Source organism: Miniopterus natalensis, chromosome 13 (genome assembly GCF_054644295.1).
Source record: "Miniopterus natalensis isolate mMinNat1 chromosome 13, mMinNat1.hap1, whole genome shotgun sequence".
NCBI classification, from domain to species: domain Eukaryota; kingdom Metazoa; phylum Chordata; class Mammalia; order Chiroptera; family Miniopteridae; genus Miniopterus; species Miniopterus natalensis.
In genome coordinates, this window is record NC_142093.1 from 63581235 (window position 1) to 63602641 (window position 21407).

The 21407-nt window shown below is 51.0% G+C and overlaps 1 protein-coding gene across 9 annotated transcripts in view; it reads right to left on the bottom strand.

Moving 5' to 3' along the window:
* Positions 1-21407, bottom strand: part of MAP4K4 (mitogen-activated protein kinase kinase kinase kinase 4) — a 158992-nt gene that overhangs the window by 13575 nt on the left and 124010 nt on the right. The window contains exons 14-25 of one of the 9 annotated variants that reach the window (XM_087823739.1): positions 19324-19410; positions 18557-18760; positions 17464-17625; positions 14726-14959; positions 13723-13829; positions 12292-12443; positions 11555-11652; positions 9407-9582; positions 8011-8131; positions 6800-6991; positions 4364-4478; positions 3895-4065 (exon numbers count right to left, since the gene is read on the bottom strand). In XM_087823739.1, coding sequence (XP_087679865.1) covers positions 3895-4065; positions 4364-4478; positions 6800-6991; positions 8011-8131; positions 9407-9582; positions 11555-11652; positions 12292-12443; positions 13723-13829; positions 14726-14959; positions 17464-17625; positions 18557-18760; positions 19324-19410 — 1819 coding nt within the window. The remainder of the gene's footprint in view (positions 1-3894; positions 4066-4363; positions 4479-6799; positions 6992-8010; positions 8132-9406; positions 9583-11554; positions 11653-12291; positions 12444-13722; positions 13830-14725; positions 14960-17463; positions 17626-18556; positions 18761-19323; positions 19411-21407) is intronic. The other 8 variants (XM_087823742.1, XM_087823741.1, XM_087823740.1 and 5 more) reach the window with 8 other exon arrangements.

Below are 21407 nucleotides of genomic sequence, written 5' to 3' on the forward strand. Positions count from 1 at the left end.
TGCGCCTTCAGGACCACGCTCCCGACAGGCGCGGGCGAACGCCCCGCCGAGCGTTCAAGCCCCTGCCCTCGAGCCAGCTGGCTTCCTAATGGTTCACTGACTTTCTTCCTTGGCCCAGAGTAACTTTAACATGCAGCAGAGACGAGAACAAAGTATCTGTGCTTTTAAAGTAATTGCTCAATCACTATCCCCGTGACCCACGTTTTACCACTCGCACCCCACTCCCAGGAAACATCAAAGGAGCCACAGGGAAGGCAAGAGGAAAGCACCCTCCGGCAGCCTCTCAGCCCTGGGCCTGTTCCGAAACGAGCCGGTGAGACCCCACCCGAGGAGTCCCAGTGGGTCCTGGGGAAACGCAGGGACCTGGGATTTACACCTGCCCTTACTATCACCGCTGTTCAAACTCGGCAACGCGCAGAGGGCCCAGCACACGTGGGCAGCTGCAGATCTGCAGGACCATTGCTGGGGTCAAGTGCAGAACATGTAACAAACCCTCCTGAGTTCCAGAGTCAGACCCGTAGTCCCTGGTAACAGTGCGACTGCAGGGAAGCCCCACGTCCCCTCCCGACACTGCGCCTCACAGGAGCCCCCGGCGGACGCCTCCGCCCGCCCACAGGTGCCTCCTGCCTGGTACTATCTAATGAGGCAGTTTGCCAGAGCCTGGCATACTATGAAAGTGCTCCAGGGAATGTGAGGGAAGCCTCTGGAATTTGGGGGAAAGGGAAAGACCTAAGTATTCACTACCTATCTTGAGTGATCCTTAAAATTAAACAAAACCCTCAAAATAGTACAACACAAGGAAAGGCCTGTAAGCGCCGATGGTTTGTACAACGCAAGGAAAGGCCTGTAAGCGCCGACAGTTTCTCCTACTGCCTGCAGCTGGGACTTCAGAATGTCCCGTCCACACCAGCTCTGTCCGACAGAACTTTCCACTGTGACGTCCAATGTCAGCCAACGGCCACATGGGGCTTCTGAGCACCTGGCCTGCGGCTGGCCCACTGAGGAGAACTTCTCCATCGCGAGACCGGTGGCCACGTCACCACCAGCGCAGCAGTGGCCGGTCCTGGCGCTTCACCAGCCAGGAGGCATCAGGGCTCCTGGGCGCTAGAGCTCAGGGCAGGACACTTCCCAGGCTCACAGCAGCCACTGGGTTTTCACGAGAACAGTTCTTTACCAGAATATAACACAGCCAATCACGACTTAGCGCAGGGAAAAGGAAACCGCCGCCCGAGCCAAGGCAGGTATCATCAGGACCAGAGAAAGACACCACGCACTGCGCCCGCCGTCTTCCCGTCACTGGCTGAGGCTGTCGCTCTGCCGGGGCACCGACGCAGAGTTTACTTGGCTGTTACGCTTGGCACTTCCCTTCACACACCTAGGCGAGGCACCGCTAAACACCTTTAAATCATCTGCAGCAGATAAAACCAACATTAACGGACAGAGCTGCCGTCAGACAGAGCTGGTTCCAAGGTTTCGTTCAGTATTTTCCTGGTCCATCTTCAATATCAAGTACCTGGAAGTATCTATATATCAAGAATCCGCTCATAACTGACCCAAAACACAAGCCTTGTGAAATCTGTTATTTCTGGTTTCCAAAGATAAACAGCATTCAAATAGCAATCACAACTTTACAGTAAGAAAAAAATCAAGAAATGAAAGATAAAGTTGAAAAATCCTCTCTCTCTCACACACTGTGGAAGCTTCACTCACACTGGACAGTGGCTCCCTGGCCATGATGGGCTGTGAGCAAAGTCATGCTGCATGCGGCAATAATTTCTTACAAATACAGTTTTAAACCTCCCGGCTGTTGGCTATAACCAAACACAGGCTGTCCTAGGAGCTGGGATTGTAGTGAGGGATCTGGTTGATGGGAAAGGAAAGTGGCTACAAGCTGTGTGACACGTGACTTAAAATTCCCTTTACGTTCTACGATAAATATGATATTATAATAGTCAACTGCAGACAATTCATTATGAACGTAAGAACGGAAACAATCATGTTCAAAAGATGTATTAGAATAATCTGGCTGGGAATGGAGCGATTGCCTCATTAAAAATGTAATAAATGTGCTGCAATTTACAACACAAAAGTCAGGTATATAAGGTGATTAAAAAAGAATGCTCCCAGCAAGCGTTTTCCCAGAAGGTACAAACACATGAGGGCATCACACACGGTCAGCCGAACGGAAACTCTCCGATCTTCCATCTCAAAGCAGCACCGCAGTTCTCAGAACCGTCTCCCCTCCTGGCTGCACCTCTCACAGGCCTGCTTTAACTTTTCCGGTCTGAGTCTTTAAGAGGCTTGTTTTAACTCAGCAGGTAACTCACGACAGCGATCAGCAGTTTCAGGAAACCCGGCACTGAGGGCCCCAGCCAGGAGCAACTCACACGCCCCGATTTTTAGAAACGTTTCCACTTTAAGTCACCGCCCAGTCTCTCCCCTTAACAGTGATAAAATGAAAAGGCCTACCCCATTTTTAAAAACATAGGCTCAAGACACTCTCCTGTTTTTCTCAGAGGTATTGAAGTTAATTAGGAAAAAAGAATTTTAGTTTAAGAAACTCAGTTAATGGCACACAGAACGGGTGGGGCAGGCAGTTTGCAGGACATCAGAGGAATATAAAACAAGTGCACTTCCATTTCTAACAATTAGCACATCTCACAGTATTTCAACCCTGAATGCAACAATCATGTTTGATGATATGAACACCCCCCGACAGGCCTCACTATGAACGGAAAAGATGGGCTCAGCTCCCGGGACTGTCCACAGGGACGCTCACGCTCACTGAGCCGCAGGGTGCCCAACAATGCCTGCCTGTGCCCACTGTCACCTGAGCCCAGTCGCCCCCAAATGGCTTGTGTCCTTTACCTAGAGGGCAAATAGAGGAGCGTCCTTAAGATCGTTAGGGGATTTAAAACACTCAGCAGTGGTCAGGGACAGATCAAGTCCAAAGGTGGGCGGGCAGGAAGTGGGTCAAACGCAGGGCCCTTCCTCAGGGACAGGGCAAGGGACGTCGTGAGGGTCAGAGGTGAATGTCGGGCCCCCAGTGTCAGCCTCAGCCGTTCGGGGCAGGCTGAGCAGCTGGTTGAGCGGAGCTGGCTCAGTCCCCGTGGGGAATGCAGAGGACATTACAGGAAGGCACGTGTTGAGGAAACTGTGCTGGACTCAAAGCAATGAAAGGCCTGCTGCATCCCTCCCACCTGCACTTGCAACGTCAAGGAGTAAGGCCTTTCTGAGAAGCAGGGTCCCTGTGAAAAGCAGCAGGCCTGCCGTTCGGGATGGAGGGCAAAACCCAAGCAAAGGGCTGGAAGGTGGAGTAAGAGCAGGGGCTCTGTGGGAGGAGGGAGGGCCGGGCAGGGGCGACAGGAAAGCAAGGCTGAGAGTGGGGAGGGCAGAGGGCTGCCGGCCCTCACCTCCCGGGGCAGCCCAGGGGCTTCGCAGACACTGCGAGCACCGCAGGCAGGGCGGTTCAGCAGCCCCAGCCCCTTCTGCACACTTGGCCTGGGCCAGACTGCTTTTAAAAGCTTCATTTAAATGTCAGGCCCAAGGCACAAAGAGTGAGGAAATACATGTTAAAGTGACACATTAAAAGAAAAGCAATCCAACCAATTTCTCCTCTCTCCCTACATATCAAATGTCTTTCTCATCTGTTCACTCTGCTTCTTTACATAAAGAAATGGCAACGAGTCACTTTCCAATACCTGGCGGCAGGAACAGGTGCCAGAGTGGGTACCTCACACGCACAGAAGGGACAAGGGTGGGATCACAGGCACCTGCCATCCTGTCAACTGCTCTTCAAAAAATCCCCAAACTATCCAAGCAGGACTTCTCTAAAAGACCAGCCTGCCGTTCAGAATAAAACTAAAAGGGCCGGAGTAGCAGTGAGATACCTACCCCATAAGGCAGCACACAGGATCTCAGAGTTAAATCTCTTCTTGTATTTGCGGATCTCTGGGGTGTCGCTCTGTGGCCTAGTGTTGGTGGGATTCACATTGACCACTGAGCCCTTCCGGGTGGGATCTTGCCTTATGGCTTCTGGTCTCATTCCATCACAGGAAAATCCCACTGAAACAAAGTACACTTGAAATTATTTTCGGTGCGCTCCAACCCCGTGCCTGCCTCCCTCCCCCACTGCACCGAGGAAATATTCACGAGCCATAACGGAGTCTCTGTCCCGGAAAAGAAAATTTGTGGGAGATGGATATGGAAAAGGGAATCAACTGAGCAGCTCACTGCAAACAAGGCGCTGCGAGCAACGGGGGGTCTAAGGCCGCACCGGCCGCCGCACCCCAGCCACTGGACAGAGCAAGGCAAGGGGACAGAGCCCCCGTGGCCCCCGCCCTCTTGCTGCTACTTGACTTACCCACAGAGGTCACTGTTGTGCCACCAGACGGAGAGATCTGCAGTAGCCGGGGGTCTATAAAAGGTGTAAAGGAGGAGGATTTGTGTCTCTGGAGGGTGCTACTAGCGGACTGAGTCTGCAACGTAAATTTCAAACTGTGTTAATAGGATGACATGAAAAAGATACACACTAACACTCCCGCCCGCTCGGATCCACACTAACACTCCGCCCGCTCCGATCCACACTAACACTCCCGCCCGCTCCGATCCACACTAACACTCCCGCCCGCTCCGATCCACACTAACACTCCGCCCGCTCCGATCCACACTAACACTCCGCCCGCTCCGATACACACTAACACTCCCGCCCGCTCCGATACACACTAACACTCCGCCCGCTCCGATACACACTAACACTCCCGCCCGCTCCGATACACACTAACACTCCCGCCCGCTCCGATCCACACTAACACTCCCGCCCTCTCCGATCCACACTAACACTCCCGCCCGCTCCGATACACACTAACACTCCGCCCGCTCCGATACACACTAACACTCCGCCTGCTCCGATACACACTAACACTCCCGCCCGCTCCGATACACACTAACACTCCCGCCCGCTCCGATCCTGCCCTGGTCCCCAACACCAAGCCCCGCCTCCTGCACCCCTCCGGGTGCTCCCGAGGGTGCCCCGGGGTGTGCGCATCCCCTCAGGACGCTAACGCGACACTACCCGCACCATCTACTCTTCGTGCTTCCGGTTTTTTAAAACAAATAATTATAATGAAAACTCCTAGAGGAGGTTTGAAATGTCTTGATCTCAATTCATCAATTTCTGAATTTACTTTCCTGTCCAGAAAAGCCCAGTTAATCTATGTTGGAGTCCCGGCAAATCTTCGTTTTATAGGATTTATTGTAAAGTGAGCCTCTTGCCCGACAGCTGCAGGCACTTTGGCTGCCACCGTTTTAGGTGCATCGTCATTAAACCTGTATCCAAGAGCTCACTACTGAGGGTGCAAATGACAAAATCGGCCACATCCCTTTGCTCTCTTAGGAGCACTAGTGTTTTGGTTAATAATGTAACTTAAGAGAAAAAAAAAACCACAAGGGAAGTGAAACAAATTGTTAAGTGAAAATGTAATGACAATTAAAAACAAAGAAACAGCAAAGTAACCTTGCCGGTTTAGTGGGTTAAGGGTTATAGTCAATACTGCACGTCAGAACAACACGGAGCAAAGTCGGCACGTAAACACGAGAGGGTGCGAGCCAGGTAGGCAGCTCTGGGGACAGCAGACCTGGTCTGCTCAGGGCCTGTCCGGGACCGTTTCCCCACCACGGGCAGCTGAGTCACCCGTCCTAGAGCCACGCCCTCCTCGGCGCCCAGCGACACAGCTGCCTGCGGCGGGCCTCCTGCCCTTGTCCCTGGCCAGTGGCCAACCCAACCGATGGACAGTCTGATGCTGAGCCGCCTTGGAAGCAGTCGACTTGCCCCTGCTCCTCAGGGGAGAGGATTATTCTGAATCTTTCTAACAAGGGAACCGGGCAGTTAAAAGCTCACACTGACAAGACTGCTGAAGCTAAGGGCCACTTTTGACCTCCTTCAACTGCTAGACAAATGCATTTAAATCAAACCTCCCAAGAAATCAAATCACTGGTTCAGGTCAGTAACAGGTGCTCAAGGGGCACCCCGTCACTGCATGGGTGGGAAGGGGGCACGGCCTGTTCCAAAGAGCAAAGAACCACCTGACTGGCATCCGACTGCACCCCAGCCAAGCCCTCGAGCGAGCACAGGCTCTCCCACTCAAACCTGACGTTACCAACACACTCAGACCTTCTTGCTTGACACCCTAAGTTTTTAGGTTTCCCCCCAAAACATCTGGTCTCTTCTTAAACTCTGCGGGACTGTGAATTTCAAGGAAAGCAATCCTTTAACAGGGTTGGTGAAAACAAATAAAGAGTAACCAACCCACGACACCTCCCCGAACAAAAGCAATCCAGCCCTGTCGGAAGGAAACTCCTGCTGAGACGACAACCTTGTCCAGATGAGGCCCAGTATGCTTAACCAACTAACTGCTTCTGAGTTTCATTTATTGGATAAAAATAAAAGATTCCACAAATGACTCTGAGTTTCATGTGAAATACATCATGGGTCTGAGAACACGGCGATCACTTTGCTTAGACTTTATATAGAGTAAACTGAACACAGAAAAAGCCATGCAGCTGCACTGGTCTAGAGAAACAGAGTGAACTGGCAGGGTTGAGGGAAACTGGTCCAGGTTACGGGGTTTGTATGCGGATCTGAAACATGTTACTTGGGGGTTGGGGAGAAGGGTGGGTGACAGAAGAAAGCGGGTGGGGAAGGCAGGGGAGGGACGTGGAAAGGTCTCCTCTGCAAACTAGCTACCAGGCCCTGCTGGTGCAACCCTAGGAGAGCAGCCAGCTGTGGTGCAAGACATACCTCATTAGTAGTGAGCTTGTCCTGGGGTGCCTGTGGGGACATGGTGGGTGTCGGCTGGCTGGAAGATGGGGAGGAGGAGGTGGAGGAAGTGGAGGAGGAATGGCTTTGCTGTAAGAGATCTGGCAAGAGGTGAATGCGACCGGCAAAGCCATTGCTCTCATGATGGCTGGCACGCTTTTGGTCAACTGTACTCTGTAGAAAAAACAGGCACACTTGTCTCGCTCAAGCGCTGCTGAAATGGCCTATGGCCCTGCTGATTCCTGACTGTTCGGGTGTGGGGCTTCTCGAGCCGCTGCACTACCAAGGAGGCTGGAGGAAGTGGGCCCCAGTCACCCACACCTCCTGGCTGGCTGCCTACGTTGAGCCAACAGAGCTCCAAATACCTCATCTGGTGGCAACTGGACTCGAGCAGCAAGCGACCTGGTTTATCTGCCACACTAGCTGCTGTCACCAAAATCACGAGCAGTGTTTTCTTTTTAAACCTTTCTGTCTAAAACTTTAGAAAGTCCCCACAGCTTCTTTGAGTCCTATCTTTTCCATGTTCTTCTCACTTTCCAACCCAATGCATGGCCACCGCAGGAGACACACTCGGGGAAAAGTCCCCAGCGCTGGGTGGGTGCCCTGTTCTATTTAAATGAGCAGATCGCTTCCCTCACAGCTAAGCTAAGAAGGGACCGGCAGCTGCAGCTCAGTCATCCAAACTGAGCGCGCCTAGGGGGACCCATTAATAGTCAACGGGAAGGAAACGGACATTTTGGAACACACAGAGCGACCGCCAGCCCGCCGCTGCGCGAGGCCTCCCATGACTGCCGGGCTCGGCGTCCGGAGCTCCTGCCTGACTCAGCCCCTCGGGGCACCAGGGACCCGCAGAGCGACAGCTGGCTGCAGAGCCTCGGAGGCTGCTGCGCAAGGCCGGCTCTGCCCCGGCTCCCACAGCCTCCTGAGGGCGCCCTTGGCTTTCCTCTCATCAGACAGACTGGAGACCCAGCGCGGAGCTTGAGCGAGGCTGCCGCAGAGCATGCACGAGCAGCGATGGGGGGGCTGCGGCTACCTTCTCGCATGCAGCACACCTGCCGCCCGGGCCCAGACGCTATCCTCTGGGCCTTGTTAACAGGAACACAGATGATGTAGAAACAGCATGAGTGAGTGATGAGCGGGGGTTAATGACGACAGGAGCAGCTCCGCCCAACAGCCCTGCGGAGACACGGTACCTGGCGGACAATCAGCGTGCCCTCCTTGGACGGCGTCATGGCTGGTTCGCTCTCGACATCGTCATGGACAATCATGGTTTTCACGGACTCCGTCTCGCCATTGCTCAAATTCAGAGACGACCTATTGAGAAAAGCCCAGAGCTGAAGGATGTGACCGCGCTCAGTGGAGGACATTCTGTTCATAGTTCTCACCTTCTCAAAGGCATTAGGCAGTCAGGCTATGGGCAGAACGTTTCCTTAGGGGACGCAAATACTTAGCGCTTTCCCTCCAACAGGTAAGTTCCTGCCAGTATAGTTTTTATTTTGAGCAAAAAAAAAAAAAAAATAGAATGAATGCTTATGGTTAATTAAAGTAGTTAAACCAGTAGGAACTTTCCCTGTTTTCATACCTTCAAATTAAAAAGGAAACAAACTACACACTGGGAGCCGGGGGAGGCCCTGGGGACCCACACACAGCGAACAGCAGGGAGGGCACTAGGCGGCCTGCTGCTCAGTCCCCTGCCTGTCACATGCTCATGGGGTCTCACGACAGGGTAGGAAACGGCCTGGGTCCCCGCGGGGAAGAGACTCGGGAAGAGTCTGGGTCCCAGGGGGGAGAGACTCGGGAAGAGTCTGGGTCCCAGGGGGGAGAGACTCGGGAAGAGTCTGGGTCCCAGGGGGGAGAGACTCGGGAAGAGTCTGGGTCCCAGGGGGGAGAGACTCGGGAAGAGTCTGGGTCCCAGGGGGGAGAGACTCGGGAAGAGTCTGGGGAAGAGTCTGGGTCCCAGGGGGAAGAGACTCGGGAAGAGTCTGGGTCCCAGGGGGGAGAGACTCGGGAAGAGTCTAGGTCCCAGGGGGGAGAGACTCGGGAAGAGTCTGGGGAAGAGTCTGGGTCCCAGGGGGAAGAGACTCGGGAAGAGTCTGGGTCCCCGCGGGGGAGACTCGGGAAGAGACTGGGTCCCAGCGGCAGCGGGAAGAGACTTGGGAAGAGTCTGGGTCCCAGGGGGGAGAGACTCGGGAAGAGTCTGGGTCCCAGGGGGAAGAGACTCGGGAAGAGTCTGGGTCCCCGCGGGGAAGAGACTCGGGAGAGTCTGGGTCCCAGCGGGGAAGAGACTCGGGAGAGTCTGGGTCCCAGGGGGAAGAGGCTCGGGAAGAGTCTGGGTCCCCGTGGGGAAGAGACTCGGGAGAGTCTGGGTCCCAGGGAGAAGAGACTCGGGAAGAGACTCGGGAGAGTCTGGGTCCCAGCGGGGAAGAGACTCGGGAAGAGACTCGGGAGAGTCTGGGTCCCAGGGGGAAGAGACTCGGGAGAGTCTGGGTCCCCGCGGGGAAGAGACTCGGGAAGAGACTCGGGAGAGTCTGGGTCCCAGGGGAAAGAGACTCAGGAAGATCTCATCCTCTAAGTACACCCAGGACTGACGCTGCTCTGGTGTCCTCGGGTCCGGACACGGGTTCCCTGGCCCCGTCCTGCTCTGTGTCTTCGTCTTCCTCATCTGTCGTCCCCGACTCCTCACTGGACGAGGAGTAGTCCGTGACCTTGTGCGGTGGCCGCACATCTTCCACGGCGCGCAGCTCTTTGGCCAGTGCAGTCAGATCCTGACACAGAGGACAGAGACGGGTGAGGCCAAGGGCTGGGAGGGGGGAAACGGCGAGGGGGGGGAGCCTGCACTTTATTCATAAAACGGCCACAACATCAGTTTGTAAAACTGTTGATGAAGGTGAGCTCTTAGAGCTTCTGACAGAAAAGACCAAATGTCAGTCCCAACCTCACACCAAAAAGCTGTAAGAATCTACTTATGATATGCCAGTAGCATTTTTTCCTCAACTATAAAATAAAATTCTAGGTCAAAAAAATGTGTGTAGCCCTGGCCAGGGTGACTCAGTGGTTAGTGTGTCGGCCACACCAAAGGGTCTTGGGTTCGATTTCCAGTCAAGGGCACATACCCGGGTTGTGGGTTCGCTCCCCACCCCTGGTCAGGGCGTGTTCAGGAGGCAACCGGTCAATGAGTCTCTCATATGTATCTCTGTCTCTCTCCACTCCCCTCCCTCCCTTCCACTCCCTCTGAAAAGCAGTGGAGAAAATATCCCAGGTTAGGATTAACAGGAAAGAAAATGTATGTAAACCGATCCTTGGAATTTGCTATAAAAACACCTATGTAACAAAGTCTTCTTTTAAGGAGATTATCCACAAAGCGATTCTAGTTAAACAGGGCTCATTTAAAGTCTGTACTTGGTGAAGGTTCTATTTTTAACCTCAATGTTTATTTTTAACAATTTCAAACCTTCAGCAAAGTGAGAGTGAACTGAGCACCAGCTCACCACTCACATCTTGCCTGACCAATTGTTAACATCCTGCCACATTCTTAAAAACGTTCACAACAACGTGAAGTGAGGAAGCGGAAGCCGGGCCGCTGTGGGCAGGCGGGTGGGCAGGGGCGGGGCCGGCACCCACCCCGGCCTTACCCCGAATCTTCACATTATTACCTTGCAATAGTGCCAATGAATGTGAACATCAGAGAGAGTAAAAAACCCACAGTTTTTTCCCTTTACTGGTCTATACTGAGTTATTTTAAGAATCAATTACCCAAATATAATTCCCAAGTACGATTATTATTCATTTTCTACATTTTCATACAGAAGTTGAAAGTGTATCTTTCTACCTGGGAATTTTATTTCAAAACAATGGTTTCCTACAAAGCAGGCTATGAAGGCTTATTCCTTTCTTTTTCCCCCAGCAGTTCCAACAGTTCTCTGCTCCCCAGGGAAGAACACGTCCGTCTGTCCCCTGAGCTTGAGCCTCTGAAATCACAGTGACCAAGTGTGACCCTGAGCCTTGCTAACCGTGTCAAGACTGTAGTAGTGGCTTCTTAAGAAGTTTTTGGGTTTTTTAAGCTATACTTAACAATAAAAAATGTATGCAGCAAATTCCATGTGTTAAAAAAAAGAAGCAAAAGCTTAGGGTTTTTTCATTCTAGAAACGAACAAAAAGGTAAACTGAGGCAGGAAACGCCCCAGCAGCTGGCGCGGGCTGCGCTCCGGGGCGGCTCACCACTTCGCTCTGCAGTCCAGCAGCGGCGCCGTTGGCCGGGGCGGGCGAGCAGCGCGGGAGCACGGGAGAGGGAGACGAGCACAGGACTCAGTTCAAGCAGGAAACCACAGTCCCGACCGGCTTACGATCCGCACGGTGCAGACAAGGCAGTTAGTGCAGCAGGGTTAGAGAGTGAGGGAGTCACAGCCGCCGCTGTACCGAAGGCGGGACTTAAACAACAGGTGATTTAAAGAGGTGACGGGGAAGATTTACTCTAAAAGCCAGTGTTATAAATGCCCAGCTCGTCGAGAGTGCCAAGGTTAATGCAAAGCAAAGGGGTAAAAAGCCCTCCATTCTCCTACATTTTTAAAGGGCTCAGCTGGGAGGGGCACAATGTGTCTGAGGTTTACGGCATCCATTCTAAGTCCTCAAATCTGTAAGGGGCCCCGGAGAAAGGACTGTGCCTCTCAACTACATCTGTTTAATAGAAGGATCTCACCCAAGCTTGAAATAAGTAAACTGAGGCTGTGCAATTCTTACAGCAGGCTTCAGCGGTCTAAACACTTCTTTTTTGTCTTCAGGTTTTTTCGCTGCGTTTTCAAGGCGCTGGGATGGAGAGCCTTCGGATTTGGATGAAGCTATGAAATTCAGGAGACAAGAAAGGCAGATGTGTCCTACACCCAGACGGTGCTACAGGGCAGACCTGGCCCGTCAGCCTTCGCGTCCCCCCGGCCCCGGCCACTGCTGCAGGCCCCGCGCAGGCAGGTCTCCGCACGCGCCCTGGACTCTGGGCTTCCGACTCCCTGCTCGGACTCCAGCATCGCCACACCTGACTTAACGTGTTCGCAGCGCCCTGTCAGGTCAACAATCCCAAGGAGGGAAGTTTCGCTAATTGATTGTAAGTTTACGTAACCAACAGCGATGGAGTCTATCGTGAAAGAGGTTCAAACCTCAGCTCCGACATCTCGCCAGTCACCTCGGACCAGCTACCGAATCTCACTGCGCTGCAGTCATGGTAATTTGTAAAATGGAGACACGACGGCTACACCTCAGAGGGTCCTTATGAAGACGAAACAGCGCGTGTCACGTGCTCAGCGCCGGCGGGTGTCGGCTCTCGGAACTTAACTCTATCACTACGGTTACGACGACCACTGGTGTCATCAGACCTGCACTGTGACACTGTCCTGTGACGTGCAGCTGTGCAAACCCCCGGCCTGTGCCCACGAATCATAGCCCAAGGTTGTTAACAGGGAAAGGGAAACAGAAAGGTGTCCTACATCTCACTCGGAAGCGCTCCCCCGAGCCGCTCTGAGACCCAGGGTGGGAGCCAGGCTGGGACCCCGAGTTGCTGGACCCCGAGGAGCTGCCGCTGCCAGGCCTGGGCACCAGCTTCTCCACTCTCTCCCACAGCAGCCTGGGCTCAATACTGCTGTTGGAAAGAAAAGGAGAGAAGAGAGCTAATGCATTATCCCAAGGTGGAGCGTCAAATTATAAGCACATGCATGAAACACGTATGAGAAAAACATTCAACATTAAACTCACTGAAAGTTACATTTTTCATGGGTTTTATCTCACATATCCTAACAAACCAAAAATGCTACATGATATTCTACCACTAGCAGACCCCAAATCTTCATTAGGGTGAGAGGAATGGCTACTGTTTGGTCTAGAGGTGTCACTATTTCTGCAATAGCAACATTATAAAAAACCCACTTATACAAATTACATACAAAATTATACTGCTTCTGGGCTGCTGCTCCCAGCGACCGTTACTGGTCTCAAACCGACCCCTGCACAGCCTACCCCTCGGGGGGCTGTTTTGGAAAGGTGCCAGGGAGCGTGGGCTGTGATGCGTCCCTGAGGGGCACAGGCAGAGCCACGCTCACAGGGAGGAGCTGGTGCCCACTCGGCCACGGCAGAGCCCACAGTCTCCCTGCACATGCAAGGGCTAGGGCGGCCACTGCAGCTTCTGGCCCAGCTCCCAGCTCCCTGCTGCAGTGACATGGGGGCTCCGCACACGGAAGGCGAACTTCAGAGGTTCCCTAATGATCAAGGAGAAAACGCTCACCAGGGACCCTTCCTCCTTCCTCTAGAACGTGCTGGCCCACGGACGCCTGCGACGACGAAGACGCCCTACAGCTGAGCTGTGTGACACGGCAGCCACGGACTCATGCGGCTGCTGAACACCCGGCACACGGCCAGTGTCACCAAGGAAAGTAAGTTTGCCTCTTATTTAATCTCAATGAAGTTAAATTGAAATTTAGCCGTATAATACAGCAGGCACTCGCCTCACAAGGCCAATAGCTACTGTACAGGAAAGAACAGCTTTAGCACCAAAACAGAGTATTTGGTTAATTCACTGGTTTACTGTGAACTGTCAGCCACCACTGACGGTCTTCAGGGCTGCCTGTCATCTGTGCTCCCAGGCCCCAGGAGGGCACATCTACCAGCTCCCGCCTCGCACTCTCAGAGACTGGCCGGATCGTCTGAAACCTGCCGCAACACACTGCCGGCGGCCGGCTCTCTCTTCACTAGTGATCAGTTCGATGTTATTCAAGTTAATGAAGTTTGCGGCAGTTTTTCTTCTATAAACTGGTAATCTCTCTGCCCCAGAACTTCCCTGTTTATTGGCATTTTTATGAAAAAGGACGACAGAAGACTGTAGGCGACCGAGCAGCAAGCCTGCTCCTGGGCCTCTGTTCCTCTACCTGGTGGAGTTCCTCTGGCCAGCCTGGCTGCTCTGCGGCCCACTGCCCTGCAGCGGGGAGTCCCGGCGGGACAGGACGGGGGAACGCGACGTCGTCCTCACGGGAACCTTTGGGTGGAAAAGGCAGCAGTTAAGTTCCTGAAATATGCGGAGAAAAAAGATCTCCCCACCAAAACGTATTTCTACAGCAGTCCTAATTCTGGAGCCCTTCCATCCGCGGCCTACCCGTTCCTGACCGTTCTGTGCCTCCCACTGAAAGGGTCAGGCCGAGGGAGGCACAGGAGCCAGGACAGCGGCCCTCTGTGCTCTGCAGCATCCAAATGATGTCTGCACTGGAGTCTGGCAGGACGTACAAAGCATTTTGCTAAGATAATGTGAGAATCAGGAAAATAAGCTCAAAGAAACCAAACAATGTCTACGAATGGATGAGCAGGAAGCAAAGGCTGGTAGGAAGCGAGGGAATGTTCAGAGGAAGCAAATTCCAAGTGGAGGAAAATAAACTAAAATGGGCCCTTGGGTTTAATTAATGGTGAACATTAATAACTACCCCAAAAAAATTAAACTAAAAAAAAAAGTTTAAAGCAAAGCAAAGCCAAAAATTCCTCAATTTAAAAAGAAAAATATCTCTTTTGAAATTTTTGTTCATGATTTTTCCTTGTAAGACCTTTTCTGAAAATTTGGATAACGGTTGAGATTGCAAAATACTCTGTAGCTTCTGCGTAAGACTGAATACACTTTGCTCTAAGAACTTACTGTTTACAGACTCCCTCTCAAGTCATTTTGTTACCTAATGTTTACATACAGAATTACCAACAATGAACCGCTAACTGCCGCTGGCGGGAGGCGACGGCCTGGCTGTGGAGCTTTCTCCCCACAGTGCAAGTTTCTTTGAAATGTCATTGCCCCTTAATTCTGGTGAAGCCACCAGACCCTTAATTAAAATAAAGAATTCTTAAAGGTAACAAACAGGAAAAAGCAGCACCCATCTGTCCTCTGCTCCTTACCCTTGGAGGCACCTCGTCACTGTCTGATCTAGACCACGCCTTTTGGGTGGGGTCAGGCGCCTCCGACTTAGAGTCAGAGCTCTGACTGAGCACCTCACTGCGGGGAGGTGGGCCTGGGTCCTGAGCGCGAAGGTGGTGGTGTGCGAATTTGGGAGGAGAAGGGTCACTGAAGGAATGGGACCGCGAGACAGGGGAAACATTGTTCTTGAGAGATGCCAGGTGGGACCACTGTACCTTACAAGAGAACAAAACACAAGACATTCAATGCGTTCTGCATAAAATGCTTTTCTGGTCAATTCCAAATCCAAAGCGGGCACTGGGAAGGCAACCGGGGCTACAGAGTTAGGGAGCCAGGCAGCCAACAGTCACACTCTACAGTGAGGCCGGGATCGGGGAGCACAGTTGTAGGAAAAGAGCAAATGTACACTTAGAAGGAAAACTCTTAATATCCAGACAAACATTACAGATAGAAGTAAACATGAAGATTTTAAAAAAAAGGCTTATAGGCCTCCTGTCCTGACGGGGGACAGTGTGCCACATGCACACCGGGGAGAAGCAGAGACGGCCCAGGCGGAGAGGGCGGGAGTCGGGTGCGCACAGCACCCGCAGACCTGCCTACCCCCCTCGCGTTACCTGGCAGTGTAAGATTTCAGACCAAGGGACAGGAAAAACGCACACTGAATGAGCAAAGACAAACCCCTCATGTTTGGACAAATTATAATAAAATAACTTAAAAACGGCCAACTTTTCAAATACACCAACACAATTTTCCTTCTTTCTTCTCTCAAGCCTTAAAACTCTCAGACCCTAGGTCTCCATACATCTTCATACTAGCTAGGGAAAAAATAACTTAGATTTCTTTAGAAAGTCATTACTGTGATTCCCTAAACTGACCTTCTACTTGACAATTACTTGTTAACTGAGTTTATCTGGCTGCTTTTAAACTGGGAAAAAAACCTCTGAAATAATCTGTCTGTTCTTTTTAAATTGTATTTTATTGTTTTAAAATATGTGTTTAATGTTGCAATTTACACAATTCCAGCTATGTATCTATTACATCAGTGCATTTAATGAAAACTGGAAATGCCAAATCACAACTGATTCTACCTCCCCAAAAGCAAGATTCAAAGTCAGGGCCAGGTCGGTGAGTCCTAGGTGAGCGGCGCATGGCGAGCTACTGGCACAATCCAGATGCCTCAAACGTGTAAGATCTTCAGTCTGGAGGAGCATGGAACTTAAAGTATTATCTATAACTATAATTTTTAAAACATGGGTTTTAGAATAGAGTCCTCCCTGAAAAAAGTTTCCCCCAAAGAGAACGTTTTCATAGGTGCTTCAGCAAGAAGCAACTTTACACAGGAGGAGGTAAGGGGGGCCTATTCCCAGGCTCTGTAATTAACGTGAAATGTAGTCTATAGAATTCAGGAACTCCTATTTTCTAAACTGTCAGTGGCCACATTGATGAAGATGTTCTATTTGCGGTAGGTTTAACCTTCAGAATAAAAACTTCAATCCTGGGCTGTCCAGTGAATGTCATCAAACCTATTCTGCTAGTTCCTCCTCTCTGCCCTTCCCTTTTCCCCTGCTCTCTCCTCTGCTTCCCTCTTTCCATCCCTTACTCTGAGTTTACTCTGAGTTGCCAATCGGCATGCGGGTGAGCTCTCGTGTGAATCAAGAAGCTGCTGACCCTACGCAAAAGCCTCCCAGGGCCCAGTGCTCCTCCCCTGCCCCCCTTCACACCTTATGGTAAGGTCCTGGTTCTTTACTCTTTAAACTCCTCCACACTGGGCTTATTTACTGTGAAGCACATTCAAAACCTCATCTGAATGTGTTTTTCAAAACACCACAGCTCCTTCTATCACAAGAATGTGAACTTTCACGTGCAATCATCAGTGACAGGTAAGCCTAGGCTTCCAAACCTGTTTCCAACATTCTGGGTCGCACAGTTGCAAGGAGCAAAATAACTAAAAGTTGTTGTTTTCAGCAGGAAACCGGGAGTCGGGGGAACCTAAGATCTCTGCCGTGGGGAGTCTCTGCAGCCCCCTTTCCTCTAAGGCAACAGAGGGGGCTCCCTGGGCCGCGGCACTCAGCCCAGAGGTCCTCCCTCACCTGGACAGGATGGAAGGCTATAGCCGACCAATGAGAGCTTGTGACCTTTACCCTGACCTACTTCAGGGAAAGCCACACCTAACCCATTGGATGGTAACTTTTTAGGATCTCGAACCTTTTGAGAATCTGCTAAAAGGCCCTTTTCCCAGGAAACACACACACACACACACACACACACACACATAAAAGAAACCGTGCACATGTGGACAAACCCAAAGCTTGTAAGTGGAATTTCAGGGAAGTCGTGACTCTCTGACGCCCCCTCATGGAACCAGGCCGGTGCCCAGGACTGGCTAAAAAAAGGTCTGGTTTGCCCTCCAAGTACTTTGTAACACTAACATTCTAAAAACCAAACTGAAAAACTCTTTGTGTTAGAATAAGACACTTATTCATGAACATCTGCGTTAGGAAGACAAAACATTAGACTAAGAGAAGGAATCACCTAATCTAGATATTCTTAATGAGTACAACAAAAACCTTTTAAAAAACTCCTTCTTTTCCCTATCAACGGAGGGATCATCCTCTTTAGGTTAGCCTAAACTCACTCCTGCTAATCTCCTTTCTCAATGGGGTAACACAGGCCGAGGCTCTGGCCATCACACGCCCCGTGACCCGGCCTCGCTGCGCACCTGTGGCTCAGCTGGTCTCTGCAGGGCGGGGAGCACAGACTCGGAGTTGCCATTGGAAAAAGACTCTGATCTGGAAGGCACTGGTGGCTCCAACGCTCTGCCTGTCTGCTTAGACTGGGCTTCAGGGGAGCTGTGGTTAGTTTTCCTAAATCTATCTTCCGCCTGCATCAGAGAATCAGAAGACAGAACTCAGTGTTAGTGGGAAAAGCAGACACCAAAGCAAGCCTGGGAGTGGGCGGACTGCAGAGAGACGTTTTCTGTTTATTTCAACTACGAGAAAAGACAGGGGCAGCTGGAGAGGGAGGAGGCAAACAAAGCAGGGCTAGTATTCGATTCAGGGTAAGAAATACCTATGAGCATAAAAGTTAAAAGAGGCAGCCTTGAAAATCTCCCCCTGGCAAGAATTCTAGGGTTGTACATGAAGATGATAAACTAGTAAAAAAATTAAATGTGTCACAACCAACTAAATCAACAGATTAAAAGGTTATCATCAGGAATCCCAAACACATTTCATTCCAGCAAAAAGGGCATTCCAGCCTACGAGCTCCCACTCTCCTCTCTGGGAGGGCTGGGAACGGTGGGAGGGCGCCACCTACAGGCCAGGAGGCTGGCAGGCTCCCCCTCTTCCTAGCGCCCGGAACAGTGGCTGCTTTGCCACATCTCACTGGGAGGCTTTCCCAGGTGCACCAACTCATGACGAGTCAGGATCACTGAAAAGTCAGTAATTGGGCTACAGGCACACTTCATCTTCATTGCAGTTTTGGAAAAACAGTTAACCAGGCCACCGTTTCCCTCATCTACATTTTAAAGAACAGTTCTACAGTTCTGCCACACAATCTTCCCCTTTCAGTTCAGTGTTCAATTCATCTGAGAACTGTTAACAGAGGCACTCTGTCCTCTATGGATAAAACACTAAACTGGGTAAGAAACCCTGGGCGAGTCCCCTCACTTCTCAGAAACCCAATTTCTCATCTAGAAAACCCAGGGGGTGGATCATCAGCTGTGCTGATGCCCCTTCTAGCATTAATCACACGTCTTCAGAGGCAGGGCACCAACACGGATTCATGTCTACGTGACCCAGGAAAGCAGCTACCTCTCGAGCTCGGTCCGCGGGCTCGTAGTGGGGCTTGGGCTCTGGAGCATGGTAGCTGGGCTTGCTCCGTTCCTGCTGCGGCGGCTGCGGGTGTGGCCTCCGGTGGTCGTGCTGTAGAGACAGGAGATAGGCTTGTTCTTGTTGCAACTGTCTCTGGAGCCTCTCTGCCTGCCGGTGCTCCTCCATCTCCCGCCATCGGCACTCCTTGGAGAGGGAGAGGAGACACTAAATCTATGGGACACTGGAGAGCTCACCTCTGCTCCAATTCATTCTCAACTTTTTTAAAAACCATGCTATTTTCCCCCATGTTTTGTAACAAAGCAAAATAGCTGGGATTTTAAATAGCATATTACCTGTGGAAAATCTGACAGCTTGTTGCTAACAATAATATCACTGGACAGAGTAAGAGAGAATTCAATTAAAAGTCAGTAGCAGTGGTTTCAAAAGGTACCTAGAGTGAACTAGGTAAAAACCCTACGGGAAGTGTTCTGAACGTCAGCCCTTAGTATCTCTTTTGTTCACTGAATGCCAACTTCTGTTCAAAACCTTGTCTATCTACCAAACAACAGTTATTAATGGGAAATAAGTAAATAAGTAAAAGCCACCTGGAAATGTGTCCCAAGCAGCAGGACCACAGAGGCCGTCTCCCCGTGAGCCTGTCGGCCCACCGCACTAACCAGTGGTCTGGCGGCGCACCGCTGCGCCCGCTCCGGGGGAGACGCGCCCCGGCACCTGCTCTACACAGCACGACAGACGCGGGGCGTTACCAGTAACATGGCCTGCTCCTGCAGCAGCTGCTGCTGAAGGGTTTCCAGGTGCCGCTGCTCCTCTTCTAGCTGACGCCTGATATACTCCTGTCACACAGAAATCACCCGCGGTCAATCCACCCGAACAGGGAGCACGAGCCACCCGACGGAGCCCCGCGAACCATCGGCCCGGTCGTCCCTGGTGGTGATTCACTTAGTAATAAGTCTCTTTAACAAAATCTACTGCTGAAGATTTTCCCAAGAACTTCAAAATCTGGCCCCTAAGACCTAAAGAGCCTAATAAATGATGACATGCAAAGCAACGGTTTGCATAAAGGTGCTGGGAGGGTGCCTGTTAGCACACAGCCGCTACACACACATGCTGGGTTAAAGGGCTGCGACGTCCTACTAGGACGGCAGCCTCCGGAGACACCAGGAGTCTAGTTTCAGGAAACCAGAGGTTTCTCATTAATAAATGTCTACTTCCTAGTCACTATTTATAACAAGCATGGGTGGCCAATTTTTAAAACCCAAAACCAAAACCTGTTTAATATTAAAATAAAACAAACATGGTTCCTAAAACAGCTACATTCTGAAAGACACATCTGGAAACGTAGACTCAGGCGACTTTTCACAAATGAACAGCCCCAGGTTCTTCACGATGGGGGTCAGGTGTGCGTGTGTGAATGTGAGTGTGTGCGTGAGCATGTCTAAGAGAGAGAAAGGAGAGGTGGGCGACTTGTTTCCAATGGGAAGACAGTGATAAAGAATGAACACAGTAAACACATCCAAAGTATGTATGTAAAGAGGAAAACTGCAACCCTGAATCACACGCATCTTCTGTGGACTGGGAAACCAAGCGACCTCAGACATGGCCTCCAGCAGGCCCTCAACCCTCTGTTTTCCCGTCTCCTCACCTGAAAAATTGCTATCAAAAATATGCTCTCCCAATTCTCAGGATTTTTTTGTGAGGCTCAACTATGAAATAGATATAAAGTAACTTCAGAAAGAACAAACACTGATGGACAAAAGAAGTTTCCTTCCTTTTCAGCAGGGAAGAAAGCTAGCTGCTCTTGAAGGGGAGTAGCCAATTTCATTCTGAAATTGAGATTATTTCTTTACAGTGTCTGCCGCTGGCAACCCACACACCAGGCTGCACCTGAGGACAGCTGAGCAGATGTTTCAGCTCACCAAGAAGAGAATGCTGGATAACAGAAATTATGACGCATAAATTTCCTTAGAAAGCTTTATCTTTCAAAGAAAATTTAGCCAAAAATCAGACAGACAAGCCGGTCTGGGGGAAAGCGTATCCACGAGACCAGTGGCAAGCACGCCTCATCTCCACCCCGGGCTCCACCTGAGCTAGCCCTCCAGCACACGTGCCCCTGCCAAGGCCCGTCCGAGCATCTGTGTGGCCCTCCCAGCAGTGACCGAGAAAGGAATCTCACTCCTAACTCATCTCTTCTCTGAACTACAGAGAATTAAACCATAAACTAAAAGATCGAGCAGTGCACTCATTTGTTTTCTGCCTTCAAAACAAAGGGACAACTGGAAAATTCACATCTATCCAAGTCACAAAGGCCCTAGCCTACAGTCAGTGAACACACAGAACACGGTTATGCACGCACACGAACGCGCACACTTATGCGAAGTGACATTCATGTCAGAGTAACTATTTTGCAATAGAAGAAAGCCGAACAGAACTGCTTTTTCATGCTGTTTTTTAAAGAGGTGATGAATACTTGCTATACACAAAAGCCAACGAGTGCCGTCTTCTCACACTCGAGCTGTGAGAGTTAACTTGTGATTTAATTTTTGAAAGCATGTAGTGCATGTTTTCTCTTCTTTGCACTCCCCAAGTATAAACTAGAATGTGAGAAAACATCACAACGCACCCCGGTCAGCTGGCCCAGTGTCAGGGAGGTAACTGATTAAGGGTGTCACCTGAACCCCTCGGGAACACTGGCGACGAGCGGACAAGCCCGAGTCTCAGATCACCCGAGGCAGAGTTTGTATCCAGAACCACCACCAAACGACCCCATCTGGAGGTTCATACCACTGTTCTAAAGTACTTTACGTATGAATCTCAAGTTTTATTTAAACCG